Below are 25,090 nucleotides of genomic sequence, written 5' to 3'. Positions count from 1 at the left end.
CACACTCCTACAGCCTGAGGCTCTTCGCACAAATACCTGGAGTTTGGAAGAAGGACTGCGCTGACCCTTGATCTTTGGCTAAAGTTAGCCCATGTCTGCTGATTAAGTGTGCTTGCCAACAACATGGTGACTGTGAATGCGGAACAGTGGCTGGCTGGCAGGCACTGGCTCTTCGCACTACCAGGAAAGGGTAAGCCTTTAGTTGTCTTTTCAAGGATACCAATAATAGGACCAGTACTGTATTGTAGGTACGACTCATGTCCATTGTGCATACCTGGAATTGATTTTACTATACCATTAGTTGATTATGAGTATGTTGTTGGTGTTACATAAATTAAAGATAACGGGCCTGATTAAAGATCTTAAATGAAGAGGTATCTTATTTCAGTCTCCTGGACAAAACCATGTTACAATGCAAGGGGTGCAAACTAGTTTTCTGTTTTGCACATAAGTTAAATACTGACTGTTTTTTTCATGTAGCACACAAATACTTGATAGCTTATTTGTACACTGAAATTTAAAGTTGATATTTGTGTGCTACATGAAAAAAACAGTCAGTATTTTACTTATGTGCAAAACAGAAAACTAGTTTGCACCCCTTGCATTGTAACATGGTTTTGTCCAGGAGACTGAAATAAGATACCTCTTCATTTAAGATCCTGAATGAATCAGGTCCAACATTTGAAAAGTAGGATATCTGCCTGGGCGTATTTTCAGACGTACTGAAGAACACTGTAGGTTGATCATCCTTTGGTAGACACAGTTTACTCACACAAACCATGAGACACGGCAACTGCTGCAAAATATGTATGTATTTAGAAGCTAAGTTCCAGTATGCTACTTTTTCCACGATCCACTAAATGTCTCTGACATTCCCAGGACAAAATGTTCAAAAAAAAACCACACACCGGCCCTGGTTCGTTAATGAACTTAGTGAAGACACATTTCTTAAATCTCCTGGACCAAACCATGTTAAAAAGAAAGGGGTGCTAATTTTTATTCTATGTGGTACAAAAGTTAAAGCCGGGCTGCTTTCTCATGTAGAGCAGTAATAATTGATAGCTTATTTGTACACTCAATTTTATAGTTGAGATTTGTGTGCTACCTGAAAAACAGACAGTATTTAAAGTAGGGGCAAAATAGGAAACTCATTTTACACCTTTGCATTTTAACATGGTTTAGACAAGGAGACTTAAGTAAGAAATGTCTTAAGTTTATTTAAGGAATCAGGCCCTACCAGGAAAACTTTGTCGGCCTAATGGATTATTTTTTTTTTACTTAAAAGGTTTTTATTAAGTTTTTAGTAAAAGAATATGTAACAAACATGGCAGTTACAACAGAGTACAGTGCATAATGTAGATCCAATAAATCAGTCAGAACTGCCCATAAACAAACAATCAAAAAAGAAACAACAAACAATAACACAAGAAACTTTCAAATACACATAAGACAAAGACTTCAAGGGGGAGGGGGAGGGAGACAGACAGGGGGGCAAGAGTCGGAGGCTGGCCGTATTAAACCCAATCAACCATAAAAATACATTTTGAAAACAGGACATCTACCCTCCAGAGGGGTATACAGCATGGGAGAGTTAGGTGGCAGACACAGGTCTGTACCCCAAGAAAAATTCGTACCATGTGAACCATTTAACCAGGGGTGAGGAAGCCCTTGAGGTGAAGTTAAACCCTATGGTTTCCATCTCATAGCTGTGTTTTGCTGCCTAATGGATTATTGCTGCCTAATGGATTATTTTTAAAAGTACTACATTATGGCCGTAAGGCTGGAAACTCAACATGTACATGTAACACAAAGCACAGGACAATGAAACCTTAGCTTGCACTACAGTTAAGTAGAACACACAACTCGGGAACACACAATAAGGGGCAGATAGGTCTAAATGTGGTGATATTGGTCTGAAATGTGTAAATTAAGCAGCCATGATACTCACTTTTAAATGTAGTGTACTCTGACGTTACACACTTGTCCCTGTGGCTCAAACTATTGGAGTATCCTCAAGTATGGCTCGTACCTTGGAGTTTTGGTGTATTGTCTTGTTGTTGGTGAATGCTTGGGTATGTGTATTATTTCCCTCCAGCCAAACTTGGCCAAAATTAGACATAGGAATAGAGTTTGCAAACACTTTGCAGACCCATTTTGAACTGAAATGTATTGTAAGACAGTTTTAATTGATTGCTTGAAGGGATATAGACACAGTGTTCTGAGGTAACAATGTACGCACACTGGCAAATATGTATGAATTTGCCTATAAAGGCTAATAATATGTCTACAATAACTATCTACAAAATGAAAACTTAAACAATTGTTTATAAAAAAACAAGCATTATTTTTTTTTACGTTTTGAGCCACGCCGTGACCCCCGTTGGGTGGCTTCAAGTCTGGCCTGGTTTCGAGTTACCCGTGATGTGGACGGCTCAGAGGAAGCTTCCAAACTCTCTTGGTCTGCAGGTTGTGACCGAGGGTGTGAGGAAGGGCCAGGAGGATAGCCAAGAGGATAGTATGGAGGACCGCGATGGGGATAGTACGTAGGATGGCGAGGGTGATAGTCATCTGGATAGTACGGGTGATAGTCATGGGGATAGTACGAGTGATAGTCATGGGCATAGTCATGGGCATGGGCCGGGGCGGCAGCCACAGAAGGGGCAGGAGACGGAGAGTTGGGTAGTTCAGAAATCTCATGAGGGAGCTGGTGGTCTGTTGGAGAGAAGGAAGCGGTTGTGGAATAGTGTGGAATGGGTGAAGTAGTGACCGATGGTGGAGGGCGTGTAGAGTGGTCATTATAAATTTGTTGCAGAAGGGAGGCAATACTGGCGAGTGTGGTATTTACTGAGGACATTTGGGTGCCAAAATTTGATAGTGTATTATTTAACGTGGTGAGTTGATTGTCAAATTGGTGCTCCATACGGGTGAGGGTGTTTGAAATTGAAGTTAAATGTGTCTCTTGTGCTTCGGTGACGGACTCATAATGTTGCCTGATGTGCGCAAGTGACTGCAGCCTCAAGAGTCGGGAAGCCTCCATCTGAGTGGCATCCACATCACGGGCAGGCACCCCTATTTCGGCCATGGCCTCAGCCCCCTTCTCTGCATGTGGGCCTTCATCCGTCTCACGTTCTGTATATAGAGCAAAAAGAAAAAAATCAAAAATTAGCTTCTAAACTAAGGAACCTAAAAGAAAAATCTTTGGCAAGATATTATTTCGGACAAAGTGTGATGTATCCATTTTGACGAAGATGACTACAGGGAATTTAGCCCCAAACGTTATTTGGTAGTCCCAAATAACAACCATGTCTATTAAGTACGTGTGGTTTGGACAATCTTAACGATATATATATTCAGGTTTGGATTAGGAACAACAGATTTACACATGTTAAAAACAGTGTAGATATTTCATTCCCTATTATGTGGTTCACAAACACTGGACAGGTTGCATTATGGCACATACTGATAGAAGTGCCACATGTTTCCAAACACAACATAAATATTAACAGACAGATGTATTAAATATTTAGAATTTACCTAGGGGAGATAGTGCCCATGTTAGGGGTGTGTCACAGCCTGTATCAATGAGGCCCACCCCAACAAGTTCCACCGCGGATATTGCCACACTTGCACGCTCCTCTAGTGCTGTGAGGTGTAGCTCCTGGGGAAGCCCCCCTCCAGTTTCTTCTGCGTGCCTCCTTGCGGACGCCATTTTTTTTTTCAGGCGCTGTTTATAGTCTGCCCATCTGTGGAAATGTGAAATAATAATATGCCCTTAAATGGTTTGATAGCCAAAAACATGCAACATAATGGTGTCCTTTTTATATAAACACACAAACTAACACTACAACTACACAGTGAAATGTGTGTGGCTTTCCAGCGTGGATAATGTGGAAAACTTTACTTTTAAAATTGTATAAGTGCACTTGGAGGCAACCATGGCCACTTTCTAGTTTAACTAAGGCCTTGAAAGACGAATGACTTACACCAGTGGTCAGGGAACAGGGGTAAATTACCCCAAATGGGGTAAAAAATAAATTCCTGGGGGTAATGCTGCCGATTTACATGATGTCAGTTGGATTGTAGACCCCTTTAAATGTGAAATTGCTGTTGTACCAGTAGAGCCTCAAGGGTTGGCAGAGCAACTTCTTGAGCTTCGATGCAATAATGAAGCACGTATTGCATTAGAAAATAAAGCAGATCTGTCATTATTTTTGGATGTCAACAGCTGCAAAGGCATTCAAAATTGCACATGAGGAGGCAGTCAAAAAGTTGCTGCCTTTTGCAACAACTTACCTTTGTTTTTATGTTCGTTAGAGTGGAAAATCCTTGTTCGCAAAGCAGAGAAATCGCTTGGACGCTGAAGACTGTATCCAAATTGCCCCAATATTGATGCTCTCGTGTCAAAAATGAAGCAACATCATTTCTCCAAAACCTGAAGTTTTGAAGTTGAAGCTTTCAAAGAAATTTTGAATAGATTCAATAACATTTTGAATGCCAATAATTAATAATATATGATTCCCTTCCTTTCAAATCAAGGGGGTAATGTTGGCGTATCTAAATATATTTTGGGGTAAAAGTTAAAAAAGTTCCCTGACCCCTGACTTGCACAGATACAATATGTGTTAAGCTCACAGTTGTCAGACTTGGACTATGTTTGGAGTCATCAAACAGAAATTGTGGTTTGGAACAAGCATTTGAATTGTACCGTTTCTGCACTTCGCGCGCGAGACGCTGACAGGGAGCGTATGCATTCATTTTTCGCGTGATCTCCTCCCATTTATTTGCTTTGTCAACTGCAGTCAGCCGTCTTCCCCCTGAATGAAAATGTTTGATCACTTCGGTCACGAGTATTTCTACTTCACGGTCAGAAAAATTGTGGCGCCGGCGGGTTCTCACACCTGGCGTGGGCTCCGAGCTTGGCACTGTGTCAGACATACTTATCTGGAACAGAAATGGAGTGTGTTCATTGGCAAATCAAACAGTCATGTTAAAGTTTGGAAATTTGACAACACCACCCCCTTATTTGACTTTATTGCATGCTTTAACTAAAGAATGCATTCCTCAGACTCCAACCTAGTTTGCAAGCACATGCACCTTAAGATCGAAATGCTGGTTCTTTCTAAATATATACATGTCACTTTGAAAACTGGCCTAAAAATTGGGTTATGTCAAGTCACCTAATCATCATTTGGCAAATACTTACACTACTCATTTTTGTCTTTATTGCATTGTTATTCTCGTGCTAGGTTTTGCAAACAAATTCATTTAAAAATGACCAAACAGCAGAAAAGAGGACAGGAGGGCTTATCCCAAACAGCAGCAGTTTAAAAGTCCACACAATAAAAGTTGTGTAACTTTATAGATACATTCTCCGCAGACACTTGACAAACAAGTGTAATGGGCCTACACCCCCTTCTGAGGGCCAGATAAATGAAGGCCAATTGGTCAGTTGCCATTCTTACCACCAAGTAATCAGCAGTGTTTGAAGCACAGAGAACTCACCTATCTCCAAGTGAGATTCCTGAGCTGTCTTCAACTGCATCCCACAAATTTGATTGGAGTTTTCGTACAAAAAGGAGAGAAGAGGAAGAGTACAGAAGGAAAGAGCGAGAGAAGAAGGAGAAAGGGTGGGAGGATAAGAAGTGACTAGATCTAATGTAAAAGAAGAGATAAGTCCTAGAAAGAAATGAAGTATTAGAACTGAGTTATGTAAAGGGTGTACACGACTGAAAAAAGAATAACCACGGGTCCCCGAGGAGTTCCAAATAATACTGGTCATATATTCCATTAGTTGAGTCTGCCAGACTCTATTAATTATGAACTGCATAGAGGGAGGGGATTGCAGACGCCAATCTGACGCTATTTGGCAAGTAGCTGCTGAGAGAATGTGCCTGATTAATTTATTCTGATGATGGGATGCCGAGGGAGCTCCCACAGGGAGGAGCAAGAATTTAGGCTCCAGGGGAATGTCCACCTGAAGGATTGAATTATTCAAGCCTTTGACCTCTACCCAGAAGCTTGACAGATTTGGGTACGTCCACCATATATCCCTTTCCTTTTTTCCTTCCCCACGAAATCCATAGTTAGGAGACAAAAAGGAAGCATCAGTACTACTGCTAACTGTGATCAGTGCAGAACCCAAGAACCTTTTCCTTGGATTCCACATGCTCCTTACTGAAGCCTATCCTTATAAAGAAGCACTACTAACTCCCAGTAATGTTACACTTAAACGATGCAATGCTGAATCTGGCTACATTATTTTTGCATGTTTCAAAAGATGGGAGGACACATCAGGGCTCCCCAAGGGATGTGGGGGAATCCCATTTTGACCAAGAAGAAAAAACACACACACAAATTTTTTCTGAACATGATTGTATAGAACTAATGAGACAAGAATCTCTGGTTTTATCTGACATTAAAGATAAACCATTACCAGATACAGACATCACTCTTTTTGTAGATGGTTCACACTACTACATAGATGGTGTTCCTTATACAGGGTGTGTTATAACCACACACACAAAAATAGTGATTCAACAGACTCTACCGAGTCACATGTCAGCACAAGAAGCTGAACTGAAGGCCCTGACACTTGCAAGCATATATGCAGAAGGACAGGAAGAGTAAATATTTACACTGATTCAAGGTATGCGTTTAGAATTGTGTATGACTGTGGCCCCATATAGAAAAGTAGGGACTTTATGGGTTCAGCAAGCAAACCAGTCAACATGCTGAACATACCAGGGCACTGTTCACCGCATTCCAGCTGCCCTCCAAACTGTCAGTGATGAAGGTGAAAGTACACACAGAGACACTACCCCCGAAGCTAAGGGAAAAAGACTGGTAGACCAGGCCGCACGAGAAGCTGCCATAGCCCCAGTACCCAAAGGGGAGTCTGTCTATTTACATGGTGACCCCTGACCCAAAGTTTGACCGAACCACACTCTAAATTATTTAGAGACAAGCAACAGAGAATGAGAAAAAGACTTGGTTCAAAACATGGAGCACTAGACGTGCAAAGAGATTGGTGTATAGGTCAGCGTTTGTGTCTGCCAAAAGCACTTTATCCCATTATGGCCAATATAGCACACAGGAAAGTGCATCTGGGGAAAGGTGCTATGGTTGGACTCACTAGCAGGTTATGAATAGCACCAGGGTTTGCCCAAGCAGCACAGACGTTAGTGGCAGGATGCCTAATCTGTGCACAGAATAACCTGGGTAAGTCTATCCCAACTCCATGGAAAGGCACACCCCAGATACAGTATCCCTTTCAAAGGATACAGATAGACTTTATACAACTTCCAGAAAGCTCGGCTTTGAGAATGTGCTAGTCTGTGTCGACTTCTTTAGTCACTGGCTGGAGGCATGGCTGTATAGGAAAGCAAATGCTAAAGCATTAGCCAAGAAAATTATGAGTGAGGTAATCTCTTGATATGGGGTACCAGAGGTCATTGAAAGTGACAGAGGGACACACTTTACGGGGCAAGGATTCCAGGAACTGTTAAAAGATATGGGAATCATATTTGCCCTTCACACCCCAAAGTTCGGGATGTGTGGAGCGCCTTAATGGTACTGTGAAATTGAAAATGCAGAAAATAATGGCTGAAACAGGTCTGCCATGGATCTCATGTTTACCTATGGCCCTGCACTCAGTAAGAAACACTCCTAGGAAAGACACAGGTTTAAAACCATATGAGATCCTGTTTGGCACAGCGAACAGAACAGGCTGTTATTTTACACAGCAACTACAGCATGTACATGGTGATTTGTTGAACTATGTTGCTTTATTATAGAAACAACTAACTGAAATACATGGTCAAGTGTTCTCCTCCATTCCAGACCCTAATTTTGATACAGGTACCGACAGACTGCAACCTGGGGACTGGGTGGTCGTGAGAAAGCACGTTAGGAAAAGTCTTGAACCCAGATCAAGGGTCCTTATCAAGTCCTGTTGACGACTCCCATGATAGAGAAGTACAGAAAAAAGACACCTGGATTCACGCATCACACTGCAAAGTCTTCAAATCAGGGGAGTCTTGTTCTGATAAATAGAAATGACTGTCCTATGGTATTGATATGTCTTGCCAGAATAGGTGTGACTGAAGTAGAGATCAAGGCCTCCCTAACCCAGTGTGAAACAGACAGATAAATGACAAATTGCCTATGCCACTGTGAGAAACAGAAGGGGAAGGAGTGCTCAACAATTTGCACTCATAGGAGAGTAAACTCTGAAAATGCCTTTGTGTGGATGCATAACCTCATTGGCACAGTTGTCAGTAATGATTCATGTTGGATATTGGGAATATTGGCATTAGTAGCAAAGGGTTTGGCAACCCTGTTTATCATATATGTGATAATGAAACTAATTATATGGCTTATTAAAAAGTTACCGACACTTGACTCTTGTCTCTCCAAAATGGGAACCACTGAAAATCCTGAACCTCTGATGATCACAGAAATTACCACTGAAACAAGACATGACGATGAGCATCATGAATTATTCCCACTAGCAAAGCCAAAGAACTGCAGTTTGCAAAAAGAAAAACACGCAATGCTTGCAGAACTACTATAGACTCATTGACTACTTATTAAGAGAATTTTTCCTAGATAAATGCTCACTGCAATTGCATCTCCTCATAAATCAAGTTAAGACATGGAGGATCACAGGCTTATTACATGTGGCCTTTTAGCAGGATACATGTGTATAAGCACCTGCATGATCGTCAATAAGAATGTGGTTCTGGAGATAGGCAGGATAGATAGGAGGAGGTAAGCAGAAAATTGAATAAAAGATGGGAAATGTTATACATGATTTTTTGTTAAGGCCTCATAAAGCCTTTGTTCAGCCATTTTTGTAACTCGCATAGATATATTATTTGCTAAAAGAGATTATTCATTTTTCTGCTGAAATGCAGTTTTGCAAGATGTAAGCCCACGGCCTTGAGGTTAAACTGACATAGAGAACTCCTGTAAGAATGTAGAAAGATTTGTGAACAATAGGTAGTTTCATTTTCAGCTTGTAGTGTGGGAGCTGTGCTCATGACTTTGGATATGGCAGACAGGAGATAAACCTCCAGCCCCCCTTGGGATAAGAATAATTGACACATCTGTCCTGAGAAGGGGGAGAAAGTTAAACACTTCAAAAGTACGTGAGATAGTTAATCCGCAGCACATCCCATAGGCTATTGTATGCTTATGACGTAGGATTCATATATTCAGTAGGTCAGTGGTTCCCAAACTGTGTGCTGTGACTCCCTGGGGTGCCTCAGCAATCTCAAAGGGGTGCCTCGGCCAGGGCCATTTGTAAGCAAGGCAGGGGACTTTTTGGAAAATATTTTGGCTTAGGGGTGCCTTGAAAAAATTATGGAGATCCTAAGGGTGCCTCAAACTGAGAAAGTTTGGGAACCACTGCAGTAGACTATAAAGACTTGTATCTTGATATCAATAAACAGAGAATATTCCTTGTATACAGAACTTGGTCTGTGTCTATTCTCTGCAGCTGATTGAAGCGCTTCCAGTTATACTTGACACCAAAGCAAACTTTGATCAAAGTTTAAATCTAACAGTATCTTGAGATTCGCTTGCATTTGGAACTATGCTCATGCACCGTGCTCTTTTTTTAAATGTATGTTGTGACCAAACATGAATCAGGTCCTAAGTTTCTACATATGCATGGAAATTATCTCATTTCAGATACACCCTTAATTTTATTCTGCAAATGGCTGGCAGCTAATGGGCTAATAGGGTCATGTTTAGTGAATATCTATATTATACAGGAAAGCACGAGAGAACACCTCTCTGTGTCCTGCTGTGAGTCAGTGGAGTCAGGTCACTGACTCACTTGTTCTGCATTTGTTGGAGTATGTTCCCCTTTTTCCTTGATGCAGGTTTTGCTGAAGAAACATGTATGCATGCATTTAGCATAAATACACAGAGTTGTGAATCATATTATGAAAATTACTTTTTACGTTTAATACAATTACTGCTATACACATTTTACTGCATATCACTGTATATATTTATCATGGTTACACACAATCATACTCTATATAATCTATTCCAATATACACTCTCCATACTATCATTTTTTACATTTTGTAAGGCAGTACACAAAGAAAAAGTACTTTCAAAAGACAAAATTTCTAGTAATAATTTGTTTAAAAAAAATGGTATTCTCTGCCGTTAGCAATTAGTTGGCAACCATGAACAATTATAGAAAAACACATACTCGCCAATATTACCGATTCGAACATTCATGCCCATTATGTCACACCCCTTATCCTCCCAAACCGAGGTCAGTTAGGGCGAAATAACTCCCATTTCTCCACCAGACCACACCCCTCTGACCGCAGACAGTCGGGACTTGAGAATAATGTTTATTAAACATTGCTATGTTCGGGCTACAGGATTACCTATTCAAAGATGGCTGACTCGGCGTCACATCCTCCCCACGTGATCCACGCCCAGCAGCTCCCTCTATGGAGATGTATGGCGGTTGGTGAAGGCTGTTTGTATTTGTCCCCACAATGCATTGCGCGCTCCGCGGGAAACCAAAATGGCGAAGGTCTGTAACCGAACCGGGCCGTTTGCTGTGTTTATGTAAACCGGAGCCGTCGTTAGGAGCCGTCTCTCCCCTCGTCACAGAGGGAGCCCCTGGCGTAAGACCGACTGTCTAACGTTTGGCAGCGCTGACTTGTGATTTGGCTGTGGGGAGCGCTCCGCACCACTGAAGTGACCGAATGAGGTAAGTGGGCCGAGGAGAGCGACCTACCGGGGCCACTGCTGGCCGGAGCGTCCCGTCCCTGCTTATCTGTGCAGTGTGTCCTGGCGCACTGCAGTCATGCCTGCCCACAGCGCTGTCAATAGAATAATAATGAGCATGGGCACAAAGAGCAACACTTTGTGAGCTAATGAATTGGAGTGCAAGCTCTGCAGCCCAGTATTTCGTTTTACACCTGCAAGCTAAGTTCCCAGTGCTATCAGATCCGCTGTACACTGAGCTCATATAGAACCTGTACTACGTATAGAGAACATTAATGGAATCCTGGACTGTGAGTTTCCGGAGGTGCACGGAAATTACACCCTTAATTATGTTCTGCAGACTGCCGGCAGCTGATGGGTTAAGCGGGTCACGCAGGGTGAATGTCCATGTTGTAGGAATGGCAAGTCGGGGACAACACCTCTTTGTGTCCTGCTGTGAGCCAGGTCACTACAGGCTTTGTTCTGTCTTTGTTGGAGGAGTATGTTCCCTTTTTTTCCCCTCGATTCAGGTTTTGTTGAAGAAATATGTATATAAATGTGTTTAGGATGAATAGAATATAGTTGTCAATTAGTTATTAACATATATTTACATATCCCTAGTACACTACTCTGTGCTTTATAGATGTTTGTGTCTTTGTGTACTGTTTCATTGTTGTACTTGTTTCTGGTGTGTGTTGTATTTCATTAACTCCCTCTATAATACACACACACACATTTGCAGTAATATACATATTTGTAGCCTACAGACTTCTGGAAATTTCTCACTTATACCTGAATGGAAATTAAAATGGCACAGAGGGATTTGGAATGAATTTTTCATGCTACGGTATTTATGGTTTTGCTTTTCATCATCATCATTTATATAGCGAAAACATATTCCGTAGCGCTTTACAATTTTCATACAATTTGTTGAAATGTTACACATTGTAGCTGTATGTCTAGGTGCTCTAATTTAAAAGTGTTTTGCAGGAGATGCATATGCATAATGTAACTATGTTGTCTCTGTATAGCCTGGGCACATTTTTGATTCATGAAAGGTAGCGCAATGTTTAAATCATTATTGTTCATCATATAGAGATCCTTTTTAAGGTAAATATAGCATTCTTCTAGTTTTTATAGGTACGTTTCGTAAACGTAACAGGTTATAAAGAATCGTATTATGTATATTTCTTTGTATACTCCTTTTCCTTTGAGTAACATGTGCCATCCGAGACAACATGCTGCTTTATAGGTTATTTCCACACATGCTTTTTCTTTTTTTCAGGTGTTTAGGCATCACTGGAACATAAGACTATATTGTTTTTATATGCTCATACGGAGTCAAATTTGATCACTGCAAGGGAAATAATCTGTGTGGATTTGCCCATGCACTGCATGTGCATTTAAAAATGTGTTGTCTTTCCTGTACAATAGTAGTGGAATGTTTCATTCATGTACAGTAAGTTAAAAATGTTATAATTTTTCATGAAGACTTATACTAAGGTAAAACTAAAACAAAAGGGTGAATTGGAGGGTTTGCAAGTGACATGTTTATTAAATTCAATTTTGTGGGAAGAATCATTCAGTATGTGCTTGTGAAGTTGTTTTAGAAGTACTAGTTAGTGCATGGGCAGATATTTGCTTTGTGGTATGTGTTAAAGAATGCATGCAAAAAAAAGTGGGTTTATTTTTAGGTTTTTTAAAGGCACTTTGCTATGTCCAGTCTAATTGTGTAAAGCTGGGTACACACTACAGAAATTTCGACCAACTTTTTATGCCGAGCGATTTTAAATGCGATCGATGGTCCGATCGCTCGGTCCATGGACTGCATACACACTAGCCTTGTTTAGGACGATAAAGGGAAGAGCGGATGTCCGTTTAGCGACTTTTTACAGCCATGTTGTCGTGAGCAATGACTAATTTAGTACTCACTGTTGTGGATCGGTCGGAAGTTTATACACACTACACAACGGGAACGAAATTGGAACAAAAATATTAAACGGTACGACCAACCAAATAGGGCGACAATCGTCCATTTGGGCAGACTTTAGACCATCATGTTACTGCACACACTGACCCGACTTTTGAACGAGCGGTCGTATCGGCTGATTCAGCCGATTATTGGACGAAAACCATGTAGTGTGTACCCAGCTTAAGTTGTAGCTTAGCATACAATGAACATTTAGCAGCTTGCATCTTGATGCACCCATATCCATAAAAGAATGTTTACGGAAGCATTGGATATTAAGAGAGACCTTTGAATAACCCCCTATAACGCTGTTCAGTAGCTTCTAATTTACTTTTATGCCAGGTGTGCAAAGAATTATAATTAGGAACAGGTGGTGTGGCGCTATCGTACATAAAGGATTGGAGCTTATTGTCATCATCCATAGTGAAACATTTACAAAAGTTTAGTATCTGATTAAAAAATTTTTTTTAACCTTAAGACAATTGTCCTGTATGGCTTTTTATTTGTTACAGTGTCCTAGGTGTTCTGTTTAATGAAAAATTACTTAATTGTGAATGATCCATCAAAATTATAAAATAAAGTCTAGAATTATCTGAACATTTGCAATGGGAATCTCGCATGCTGTTGATCTGTTTATGCTGTACAGCAGTGCTCCGCAATCTCTTCTCACTCTTGGCACACCTAAACCCTTCCCAAAATTACGTGGCACACCAAATGCAAAAATATTTTAAGAAAAAAAAAAAGCAGGAATTACAAATTGCATACACAGAAATTACATGCAATTGTTATATTTTATTTGATAAATTTAACATTGCAGCTAATGTCTTTTCTTTCTTATAGCTAATTTTAACTATGTTGGCTTAAGTTATTGGCAATTGAATAGTCTCTGCTGCAACGCAACAGATAGATATGATCACTGGCCGAATGTTTTCTCAGCGCGTGATTATTGTTCCCACCTCAGTCCTCACGACTATCGTACGCAAAGCAGCGGAGAGCTAAGGAACACGCTTGCGGGAACGTCGCACGTACACAATGAGTGTTATCCCCATAACATAATAATAAATTGTTTATTGCACTAAAATATTTTACAAAGAAAACGTACAGAAAAAATAGTGAAATTATTTCCTTAAGGCAAGGTCTTCCAGTTAACCATAGTATGACGCATGTAGTGGCATAAATCTTGTGGCAGAGCACTGCTGTAGAGTATAAAGAAAGACTTGTTTCACATTTGTCTATGGTTGTGTTGGTAATATATCCAGATCCATATATGTGGGGGAAATCCTTTGTTCCAGATATCTCATGCCTTAAAATTGTCATATATACGTTAACACACACTGTGTCCTGAAAGACTTGTAAAAGATGTCACTTCTAAGAGAATGTAGCTGTTTATTGACCTACCAGAATCATGAAAGCCTGGGCCACATGTTGAAGAATAAAATTGTGTTTATTGTGTAAAAAGCCTAAAATAAAGAAAGTTCCACTGTAAGTTAATTATAAATTAGTTTTCTCTTAATAAATAATTGCTCCAATTGTTTAAATGTCAATGGTGCTTCCTTTTATGTTCTGAATGGCAAAATGCTCAAACTGCATGCTGTTTGACATAATCTCGCCATTTACAACCACCTCTTTTATTTTGGCCGTTTGGATCTCGATTTTGCAAACCCCAGCTTAGTAAATACGGCAGTTTGTATGTTCATCATTGTTAAAATCGGGAATGGAGATTTGTAAAGTGGTGGTTTTGTAAAATGTCAATTGTGGTAATTTTAATAAAGGTTTGGGCCATAGTAAAGCCGACTTGTTTTAAAACCGCTGGAAAAATCACAGAAAACTGTCCGTTTTACCAAACCGCCTTTTGTTAAATCTAGACCTTGGTGACTTTTAAATATAGGACAAGACTGCAAATAGCTTAACAATGGCCCAGCTGCTTTGGATTGGATGGGGGTACCAGTGCCAGGAAATGGTTTGCTGTCAATGACTACGCTGTCTAGAATTACATCCATGCTTATATTATCTCAATGCTGCAGTCTGGAAAGCCACCCTCTTCTACTTTTCTTTGCTGCTTAAGTTAACCTATTTGGGCTGATTATCCTGAAATAAATACACTGAATTTGATATTAGGCAGTCAAACAGTTGTCCCTTGCTTATGCAGCTATATTCCACAATTTAGGTGGTATCTGCCTGGCAAACATATTTCACTCCAAATAAGTTTATTTTTTGTATCTTAAGAAAACAGTGGGTAGTGGGGATAATTGTGGAAACTAAGGGTGCTTTGCGCATAGATTTACTTGTTTTCTACTTCGTTTTTTTGTGGGGGGGGTTTTGGGCGAGGGAGGGGTTGTTAGCGCAACATATAATTTATATCTGAGTAAAGAAGTTTAATCACCAAATAAATGTTTTAAAAACTAAAAAAAAACAAAAACGTTTTATTACATTTTCGGAATGCCACAGACAGAAAAAGTTCTAACCGTACCAGGTATTACTTGACCCCGGGAATTTTAAAGATATAAATCCATCCAGAATATCTAACATATATTTTTCAATCTGGAGGTGCACACATACATATATTAAATTGCATACACAAAGACAAAAAGAGAATGTTTCTAAAGGGGCACTCTGGGATGTAGAGCGTAATAACATGTATTCAAAACTTTATTGATGATTCCTTAAAAGTAAATCAACCTCCTAACTGCATTTGTTATAGCGAAATGTTAACATATGCAAGTGTGTTTGTGCATTGAGGGTGCAAACATGATTTAAAATAGCAGCATATTACTGCTATGCACTATCAATTGTATTTAAATATTTAATTCTCAAATATCTATGATAATAAGGCTCAATATTTAGTATTCTCAGTTGTTTGTGTCTATCAGCTATAAATTAACTCTATATTTCTTAAATTACTTGAACTCGCATCAATTTTATCTCCCCAGAAAGACCAGCGGGTAAATTTATCAAACTGTGGGTTTGAAAAAGTGGAGATGTGCCTGTAGCAACCAATTCGATTCTAGTTATTTATTTAGTACATTCTGCAAAATGACAACTTGAATATGATTGGTTGCTTTAGGCAACATCTCCACTTTTTCAAACCCGATTTTTGATAAATTTACCCCTAGGTGGTGATAACATCCCTATAGGGATTAACAGCCAGTTAGTATATAGTGATATTAATAAATTTAATTATCAAAAATTTTTTTTATTACGGTTTACATAATCATCTCCTTTTGTCTCTGTGAAGATGTGTAGAATGTCTGTTTATATGCTGAATACATTTCATGCTTTATGATTTATCCAAATTCAATAGTTATTTGATTGGTTCTCAGTGCCACGTATGGAAGACTTGGCACTGAGAACCAGTGTTCTAAAGTGTCAGAATAGCGCCCGCTTTTTTCTTTGTTGAATGTATGGAGGACAGCTAAGGATTTTCACAAACGAATGGCATTAAACCTTTCATTTATGTGCTGTGCACCACTGATAATCCTGTCGCTAGACTCCTTTTGCAAAGGCAAATCGTCGGCTCATAACACTGTGTTGCATGTTATAGACTGTTTTTTTGCTAAAGATCTTAATAGGTTTTTTTTTATTTTCTTTTAAGAGACGCAACTGCTGTGGGCAATTCACTGGTCCTTAAAAGATCCCATTTCCGACAAAATAAGAAGGCCTTGGAGTCCTTGACTAAAGCGTCTGTGCGGCATGGACAGAAGCCCAAGAGACAAGCTTGTAAATTTGAAGAAGGTCAAGATGTCTTAGCAAGATGGTCAGATGGATTGTTTTATCTTGGAACTATCAAAAAGGTAGCTACTTCTCTGCTTCTCATGTCTCCAGGTTTGAAAATCCAAGCTCTAAATTACTTTCATGGTAATGCTGAGCTCTGTAATTGGTCTCAAATTAATTCCTAAATAAATGAATGGCAAATAATTTGAAAGGGCTTATTGCATGGTGTCCACAACAATTTTCTTTTCAGTTAATGTCTGATTACCCACTATTGATTGTGGTTAGGGATGAATATAAACTGTACATTATGCCTGGCAGCAATTGAAGAGGTTGTTGCAAGAGTAAAATCTATCTTTCCTTAATTGGGTCATAGAGCATATGGGTGTAGTTTGTGCATAATTTCTTTGCATATATTATAAATGGAAATGAAAGCTGCCAAGTTGTCTGCATCAGTAGCACTAGCTACAGTGGCTGCATGGTGATCATAACACTGGATATTATTATTATTATTATTATTATTATTATTAATATTTATAAGGCGCTACAAGGCATCCGCAGCGCCGTACAGACAAACAAAATCACAATACAATGGGAGACAGCACAGTACAGTAAACACAGCAACTCAGTACGCTCAATGCACAGCTAGAGAGGGCGGGGAAGGGGGAGGGAGGATCCGAAAACGACGGGGCCCAAGAAGGGGGGCGCGGAAGACAGGGAGACCCCCAGGGGGGAGGAGGGAGCGAGAGTGGACGTGGGGTGGAGGACCTTTGAGGAGGAGGGCTAAGTAGCTGGAGAGCAGAGTTAGAAGTGGTGGAAACAGGAGGAGAGATGGCTATATAATTAAGATAATTATGGATATATAATTAAGTTTCACATCACCATAACTTTTGTGACTTAATACAATACAGAGAATAATGAGGTGGTATCAAGTGTATGTGTGGTCTATTGCAAGTGCAATTTCTTACAATATACTTTGTTTATTTGATGTGCTATAAACCTTATGTTTTAATCTACTTTCAAAGTGCAGCACATTATTCATCTCTGCCAACAAGTATACACTGTGTTTATCTTAAGAGATATGGTTGCTTTCTCCTCCAATTCCCATTAATTCGGTGTCCAAATTGTATTGCATATAACATAATGCACCCAAATACATTTTGAATGCATGTTTAAATGCCTGTACATGTAAAAGTATTATGTTTCATGATACCATCATTCCTATGTTTACTTGTCGGACATGCCACAGTTGTTGAGACCTATGCAGCTGCCAAAATAAGAACACTCCCATTTTTTTATTTAGCATCTAATGCTTTCTGCTTTTGTGATTGATGTTAGGTTATGGTCCTTACAGTTCACTGGTTGCCTAAACCAGTAATGCTCTGCTTTTTAGAGCTGAGGCACTACGTGTCAGTGTACCATTGTTTTGCATTCCAAAAGTGATGCTTTACAATGTCAGGTGTTGCACATCTGACTAATACCCCTTTCACACAGAGGCATGGACCCAGGAATAACCCAAGTCTTGTCTGTGTGAAAGGGGCGACCCTGGTCGTGACCGGGGTTATTTCCGGGTTGGAGCCAGGTTATTTGATCTGGATTTTGGTAAAAGGAGTTGATTTGGAAGGGCTCAACTTGAAAGTGCAGGGCAGACAGGGTGTTCATATGTATAACCCAGTATATTGATCAATATTTTCAGGAAAAATAACACTTCTATACTGGCTGCTGACAAAATTACTGTGTGTGTGTGTGTGTGTGTGTGTGTGTTAGGGAATTTATATTAAGCTCCAGTGGTGCAGGTAGTGATGTGAATGACACATACCTTTTGGACAGTGCTGCATAATAGGTTGCACTATATAAATGATGCATAAGCATTAATGGTATTGTTATCGGTTTGTCTCAAGTGCAAAGACTGTAGTGTTTCATAGATCTGAAGGCAAATTTATAGATTTATTTTTGGGGAGTTGTCCGTTTTTTGTTAAACAGCAGCTACCTTAATTCTAGTTTAGGTTCTAGTTATTCGTCAACAAATCTTCACCTTTTCATTCAAAGACAGTTTCTGTGACATTGTTTGTGACACATTCCTTTGCCTCTAATACTAGCTGTCTTTTATTTCCGTTACAGATAGATAAATTTAACCAAAGCTGTTTTATCTTATTCGAAGACAGCTCCAAATCGTGGGTACTGTGGAAAGACATACAGACAGGTAAGGGCAGATCATTGCATGTAAAATACTTCCTATTAACAAATCATTTTCGCAACCACAGCAAAGCCTGAAATTAGCCAGAGCATCTGAGCACATTGTTAAATGTTTGTGCTTTTTTTATACTATTCTGAAATACAAACTAATGTACATTACTTTTACCATATAGTTAGGAGAATTATTAAAGATCTAGTTTATTTTCACTTGATATCCCATAAGAAGATTGTAACATGTGAACAAAGACCATGACTTTCTGTTTACCTTGCAATTCCATGCTTTTCTGGGAACTGCAATGCTGTGGTAAAGTCTGTCACACAGTACATAAGAATGTTGGTTTTTATAGAAACAAGAAAATAATGCTGTAATTGTAATGCTTAAATCAGCCCCCTGAAACCCTTCCATCTCCATAGACAGCAGTTACAAATGTGTCAGCAATTTTCAAGAAATTGGGTGTGCAGCAGAAAATTGAGAAGAATCCTACACATCTTGCTGAATAAGTCCTATGGCTCTTTAGGCGGAATCCATGCTGAGCTCAGTTGACACATTTAATTGGAATTCACTGTAATATTTTATAGTAAAGCCAGTTTAAAACTTCTTCACTTTTCAATTGATGTCATGGAGGCTTTGTTTTATGTAAATGACTGGCCCCTTGTTTCCTCATTGGTTTATTTTTAAAGCACATATCCATGCCGTACAGTAGGATAGATTGTGGGTAGTGTCCTGTGCATATTGACTGGCTTGTTAATTTTTTTTATTACTGTTTAATTACAATCTGTTTCAAAGAGTCCTCTTTGTGATAGCCTGAGATCTAAAAGGTTGGGTATATATGGGATATATGCTTATTTGGGTACATGGTACAAGATAATGGAAAGCGACTGTTGAGACCTAGTGATTAGGTCTCTAAAGAGATGTAAGTTAAGGGAACAGATTAAATATACTAAGTTGTGGATTTCATAATTGAGGTGCAGTGCTGGGGAAGTATTTGAATGAGACGAAGCTATATTTGCGGAGAAGAGTAGATGATCTCTTTTGGCGCTCCAATTTCATGCAGAAGTTTGTTTAGATGACCGGTTAGAAATGTAAGTAGGAGCATTGTGGAGGTCTTTATAGGTAACTGACGGGACTTTTAATGAGTCTGAAAGTAAAAGGAGCTGAAGCAGGTATGGGGTAACTGTAAGATGTAAATGAGAATGGCAGTGGTGTAGGAAGTCACAGATTAGAGAAGAGATACTAAACTAACACGAAAGGTGAGAGTTGCTACTTAATTTGCAGGAACTATGCATCTATAAATGACTGACTCCATTTCAAAGTTCCTACAGATGTTTTTAGCCAGCGAGGACGTATTTTGAGATCTCTGGTTACTTCCAGGATGTATCCTAGCAGGTAATAGTCATTACCAGGGACTTTAAAGCAGAATGATTTGCATAAAGCCATCTCAGGGTAACGGATATAGAGGCCTGAAAGACAGTCTCTTCCAAAGAGCATTTTGTTTAGGGCAGGCTCAAAATATATTGCATATGGTGCCAGTTTGGTTACACTCACTGCAGCACAGAGGGTAGGTAGATGGGAATATTCTGTGCAGTGTAGTGCAGCCGGGACCAGGTATATTTAGTGAACTAGTTTAAACAACTTTGCCACTTGATTTAAACATTTGGAAACGTAAAAAAATTGCGCTAAAGTAATTTTACCATTTCTGTTTCCCTATTGTTCCTGTGGTCCGCTTACCACTGGATTGCTGATTTTGGTTTGGATGGTTGTTCTGGGGTTATCAGAAAATTGTCATCTAAAGATTTCCTTGTGGGAAGTGGGCAGTCTATCACCCATTGTGCAAAGACAAGTAGTGAGCGGATCTAGCTTGGGGCTGGAATGAGTTTGAGGTGCTTGAGGTCTATATGTGCTTGTAGAAGTTCTGTTTCGACTCTTAAAGAAGTTATCATCTGTTAAATATTTCTACATTTTCTCAATTGGCCAAATGGATATTCTGTGTTGTATGCGCAAACAAGACTAGAGAGAGTCTTTGTGGAGGAAATATCATGTAACTTATCTGTTGCATTCTAAAGTTTGAGCTTAAGTGTGGGGTACAATTAAAACCTTTGCAGTTTGACACTTAATCAGGTGGTTTATGAAGATCCAATCCCAAACATAACCATCATAGAACATATCTTCAACCTGTACTTATGGCTAGACTGCCCATACAAATAGTTCCCCCTTTAATTTTGAAGTGGATCCTATTGCTCAATTTAAGATTCTGTATTGTGACTCTCCCACATATATCAAAGTTCAAATGTACGCTTGGAATTTCCCTCCTTTTCTTGGTGGTTTTCCTTTCCAAATGAATATGGAAATAGGCGACTGCATTGGCACACAGAGTGGGGAATGGGAAGTGTTCCCAGAGGCCCATTATTCTCCTTTGAGATTGAGGTCAGGGTCTCCGGGCTGCTGTAAAGCTTTTAGTGGCTAAGTGGATAATTCTGTATGAGGATTTTAATGTTCTAGAAGAGCAGGTGTATACTGAGGCCCACTCGCCTCGTTTAGAGAAACATATGCAAGTAAAGAGTGAAATAACGTTTAGAAAACACAAAAAAGTTAATTAGAAAAAGCACTGGAGCTATAATATAAGGATTTTTGTGAATAGAGCTCATAGTACACCACTGTTAGAAGAAATATGTGGCTGTTTTAATGTGGACAGTTGTCCCTTTTGGCAGAAGAAACAGTTTTAGAGACTTGTAGCAATTACAGCTGCCACATTTTATGTTCTAGATTAATGTTTAAAGGTAGTGTTATCCTGGCTATCCCCAGTGTAACAATAAGGGGGTGACCCTTTCTCTCTCGCATACACAATCCTGAAGTCAGGGAAAGTGTTTCACATTTGGGGCCTCATCACAGGAGAAATCCTGATCTCTCCCATAAAGCTGAATCCGGTGCTTCTAGTAAGCTTTATGGGACAGTACAGGACACCTCTTAAGAACATGAAACCTCGTGGTAACAAACAACCAAAATAACTTTCTTTTTAATTTCTCTTAATTTCAGGAGCCACTGAAAGTGGGGAAATGGTTTGTACTATATGTCAGGAGGAATATTCCAAAGCACCAAATGAAATTGTTATTTGTGACAAGTGTGGACAAGGTCTGTATACTGAGAAATCTGATTGTACACATAAAATTCAAGACATTGTCTTCTAAATTAAAGTTGCTATGTTGATGTTTATGAAATGCCTAGCTGCATTTAGATAACCTATTATCTAGGAACGTGAAGCACCTTTATCATTTATATTTTCACATTTGAAAAAAACAAATTGTACACACGTGCATGTAAAATTACAAAATATGCATGGAGAATTGTAAAAAAAAAAATACACTTAAAATGTATTACAGATAGTGTATTTAAGGAGGTTTCCACCTTCAGATGTGATTTGAATTTATTTCTTTGTACATGCTACATCTAATTAATCTCTTAATATTTTGGGTGTCCTTTATTTGTAAGCCATTTCTTCTGATCAGGTGAAGTTGTTTAGTATGGTTGATACAATGCAAATATGAATTAAATACAGTTTTATCCAGGGAACAAAGCACACACCAACATAGTACTTTGTATCAAAGGGCACAGACAGTACTGTAAAAACTCTGCTGACTGGTATAAATACATGACTGCAATATATTTATTAACTTACAATGGGACAAACCAATAAATCCATCTGACTGTAGCAGTGGCAATAAATAGCCAGTTTGGTTGTTTTAGACCATATTATCACAATGGTATTGTGTGGATCCAAAATTGAATTTGCACAAGGGATTGTTATCCAGTAGACTCTCTATTTTTACTTGATAACTATAGGATTGTGTAAGACAGCTTAGTTTACTCGGTCAGATGTAGTCACCTGAATATGGTCTGTTGGATTTGGTTTTAGGCTATCACCAATTGTGCCACACTCCGAAGATTGACTCCAGCGTGATTGATACGGATGAGAAATGGCTATGTCGGCAGTGTGTTTTTGCCACTACAGCAAAGGTAGACAACTATGATAAGATGGTGAAATCTTATAGAGGGTTTGGGTTTCTTTTTTAATGGTTTCTTCACAATACAATGATCATGTTGCAAAACTGCAAAATGTGATAAAGACCCGATGGGCAGTGTTTTCACTAGACATGAACTGCTACTTCTGTTGTAGTAATTTGTTTATCTACAGTTAGACAACCGGTTTCATACTTCAGAGACACATGGTAGGTAAACTGGCTGCTTACTAAAATGGACCCTAGTACTTGTATGATAGGGAGCTTAGACTGTAAGCTTCTATGGGGAAGGACTGATGTTAATGACAGATATTGTCTATCGTGCTGCCTAGTATAGAAGTGCTATACAAATGAGAATAATTAATCTACCAGTATGTTTTTGGAGTGTGGGAGGAAACCCACGCAAGCACGGGGAGAACATGCAAACTCCACACAGATAAGGCCATGGTTGGTAATCGAACTCATGACCCCAGTGCTAAGGCAGAAGTGCTAACCACTGAGCCACCATGTATATGCGTGTGTGTACATTTATAGTTATATTTATATATAATGTGTGTGTCTTTCACTTTATCGCCTTGAGAGCTGCTTACATATATATATATATTATGATAAATTTGATAGAGGTTAATACATGTTCTCTTTTCTTAAGAGGGGAGGCGCATTAAAAAAAGGACCCAACGCCAAAGCTCTGCAGGTCATGAAGCAGACTCTGCCATACAATATGGAAGACTTAGAGTGGGATGTCGGCCACAAGACCAATGTGCAGCAATGTTACTGCTACTGTGGAGGCCCAGGAGAGTGAGTACAATGCAATTCTTGTACCAAATTAATGAAACTGTTAATTTGGTAGTACTTACCCCAACCCACACCTTCCAGTTGAGGGATGTAATTCGTTTTTGACACTTATGTGCATGGCTAAATTGCACCCATCCAATCTTCTGATGATCGGGCCGAACAGCAAAATCACAAGACGCTCCCTGCGTTTTTATTAACTGATGACCATGCACACAAGCCAATGTATTCATCTGTTAACTAGCATTATCATGAAGGGTCCTGTTTCTGTGCCTTGAATGTGATGTTAATTTGTTTCATTCAAGTTATACAGATTGGCTGGAGAAGTGTTATGCTTGTTTATGGAAACCTGGCGTTGACCAAATATGGACATGTAACATATATGAAGTTCTCATGATAGCTGATGTAACGCTAGGTGAACTTATTAAATATTGTAACTTTTTTTTTTTTTTTTTTTTCTCCTCCCCAATTTCAGGTGGTATTTAAAGATGCTTCAGTGCTGCAAATGCAAGCAGTGGTTTCATGAGGCCTGTGTACAATGCTTGCAGAAACCTATGCTTTATGGTGACAGGTAAGGAATGTAAATACATTACTGATATGGGCAATGTTGATTTACACAAGTATGTAATCGTGGTCTGTTTGGCACAATGTGCATTGTGTGTCAGTTTTGTCTTCAGAGCTCATCCACACACGTGCCTGTATACATGCATGAAAACCCAACTGCCCGTTAGTGATGCATTTAACACATTTTCCATGCGTTTTATTTATATGCCTTATGCTTTTAACAAAACGCTGTATTAGTGTGCAGTAATGCATGAGAAATGTCATGGCATATTTTTTTTTTTTTTTTAAAGAATTTAAATGCGTTAAATTTCTAGAATGCAATGGTGGGATTTAACACTGTTACTGAAAAGCATATTAACAGGTGTTAAGTGTTGAACTGAACTGTAGGCATATTATTTGCTGTCAATTTTTGATGCCAAAAGTATATATGCTGAACTGTTACTGCATTTTCTTCAACAGATTTTATACATTTATTTGTTCAGTCTGCAATTCTGGACCAGAATACCTCAAACGTCTATCTTTACGATGGTAAGTTTGACTAAAAAAAAATATGTAAATAATACACAAAATAATTACATTTTTATTAATGTTATCTGTCTGCGATGTTTGATCAAATGTGGTAAACCATGAATATATCAACGTTGCTGTAAGATATCTCAGAGTAACATTCGCAACTACATATTAAGAAGTTTTAGGAGCTTATCGGAAAAATAAATATTTTAGATATGGGTGTTCTCATGAGATGTTCCGAAGTAGAGTACATTTCCTGATAGTAATGCTAATGAATCAATCAACTTATGCTGACCACGCTCTGCGATATATTGGCATCAATGTTGGAAAATGTCCATGTACAGGAAAATTTGCAGTTGGAAGATCGCTATTAGCTGCCTAGTATGGTAATTTTCCAACCTCACTGATAGGCCCCAGTGAAGTTGAATGAGATACAGCCATTCGGTGTTGGGGGTCATACAACTGTAACATGTCAATTGTTGCCAGCTACATGTGCAGCCAGATTGGGCAATGAGCCTTATTTCTGTCGACCCATTTCTTGTGTTTTGCATAAACAGCCTACTCAACAGCAAATTTAAATTAAATTGTTGCACAGCT

General features: G+C 39.1%; 2 protein-coding genes across 6 annotated transcripts in view; one reads left to right on the top strand and one right to left on the bottom strand.

The window, feature by feature from the left end:
* Positions 1-2,307: 2,307 nt before the first annotated feature.
* Positions 2,308-10,553, bottom strand: LOC142099176 (uncharacterized). 5 transcript variants are annotated; one of them, XM_075182364.1, is made up of 4 exons: positions 10,413-10,553; positions 4,706-4,941; positions 3,535-3,743; positions 2,308-3,129 (listed from the first exon to the last, which is right to left on the bottom strand). In XM_075182364.1, the coding sequence occupies exons 2-4, from the start codon at positions 4,933-4,935 to the stop codon at positions 2,342-2,344; spliced, it is 1,227 nt and encodes a 408-aa protein (XP_075038465.1). In that variant the 5' UTR covers positions 4,936-4,941; positions 10,413-10,553; the 3' UTR covers positions 2,308-2,341. The 5 variants fall into 5 exon arrangements, with proteins under 5 accessions (XP_075038465.1, XP_075038464.1, XP_075038463.1 ...); XM_075182363.1 differs by lacking the exon at positions 10,413-10,553 and adding an exon at positions 10,229-10,387; XM_075182362.1 differs by lacking the exon at positions 10,413-10,553 and adding an exon at positions 10,242-10,385.
* MTF2 (metal response element binding transcription factor 2) overlaps positions 10,515-25,090 on the top strand; it is a 27,638-nt gene continuing 13,062 nt past the window's right edge. Inside the window, exons 1-8 of the mRNA XM_075182361.1 lie at positions 10,515-10,744; positions 16,302-16,500; positions 18,539-18,620; positions 21,648-21,743; positions 22,525-22,625; positions 23,277-23,425; positions 23,895-23,990; positions 24,443-24,511. Coding sequence (XP_075038462.1) covers positions 10,740-10,744; positions 16,302-16,500; positions 18,539-18,620; positions 21,648-21,743; positions 22,525-22,625; positions 23,277-23,425; positions 23,895-23,990; positions 24,443-24,511 — 797 coding nt within the window. The 5' untranslated portion in view covers positions 10,515-10,739. The remainder of the gene's footprint in view (positions 10,745-16,301; positions 16,501-18,538; positions 18,621-21,647; positions 21,744-22,524; positions 22,626-23,276; positions 23,426-23,894; positions 23,991-24,442; positions 24,512-25,090) is intronic.

The sequence above is a fragment of the Mixophyes fleayi genome, chromosome 8 (assembly GCF_038048845.1).
Source record: "Mixophyes fleayi isolate aMixFle1 chromosome 8, aMixFle1.hap1, whole genome shotgun sequence".
Taxonomy (NCBI): Eukaryota; Metazoa; Chordata; class Amphibia; order Anura; family Limnodynastidae; genus Mixophyes; species Mixophyes fleayi.
Note: the sequence above shows the minus strand (reverse complement) of the source record. Positions and strands in the feature narration are given on the sequence as shown.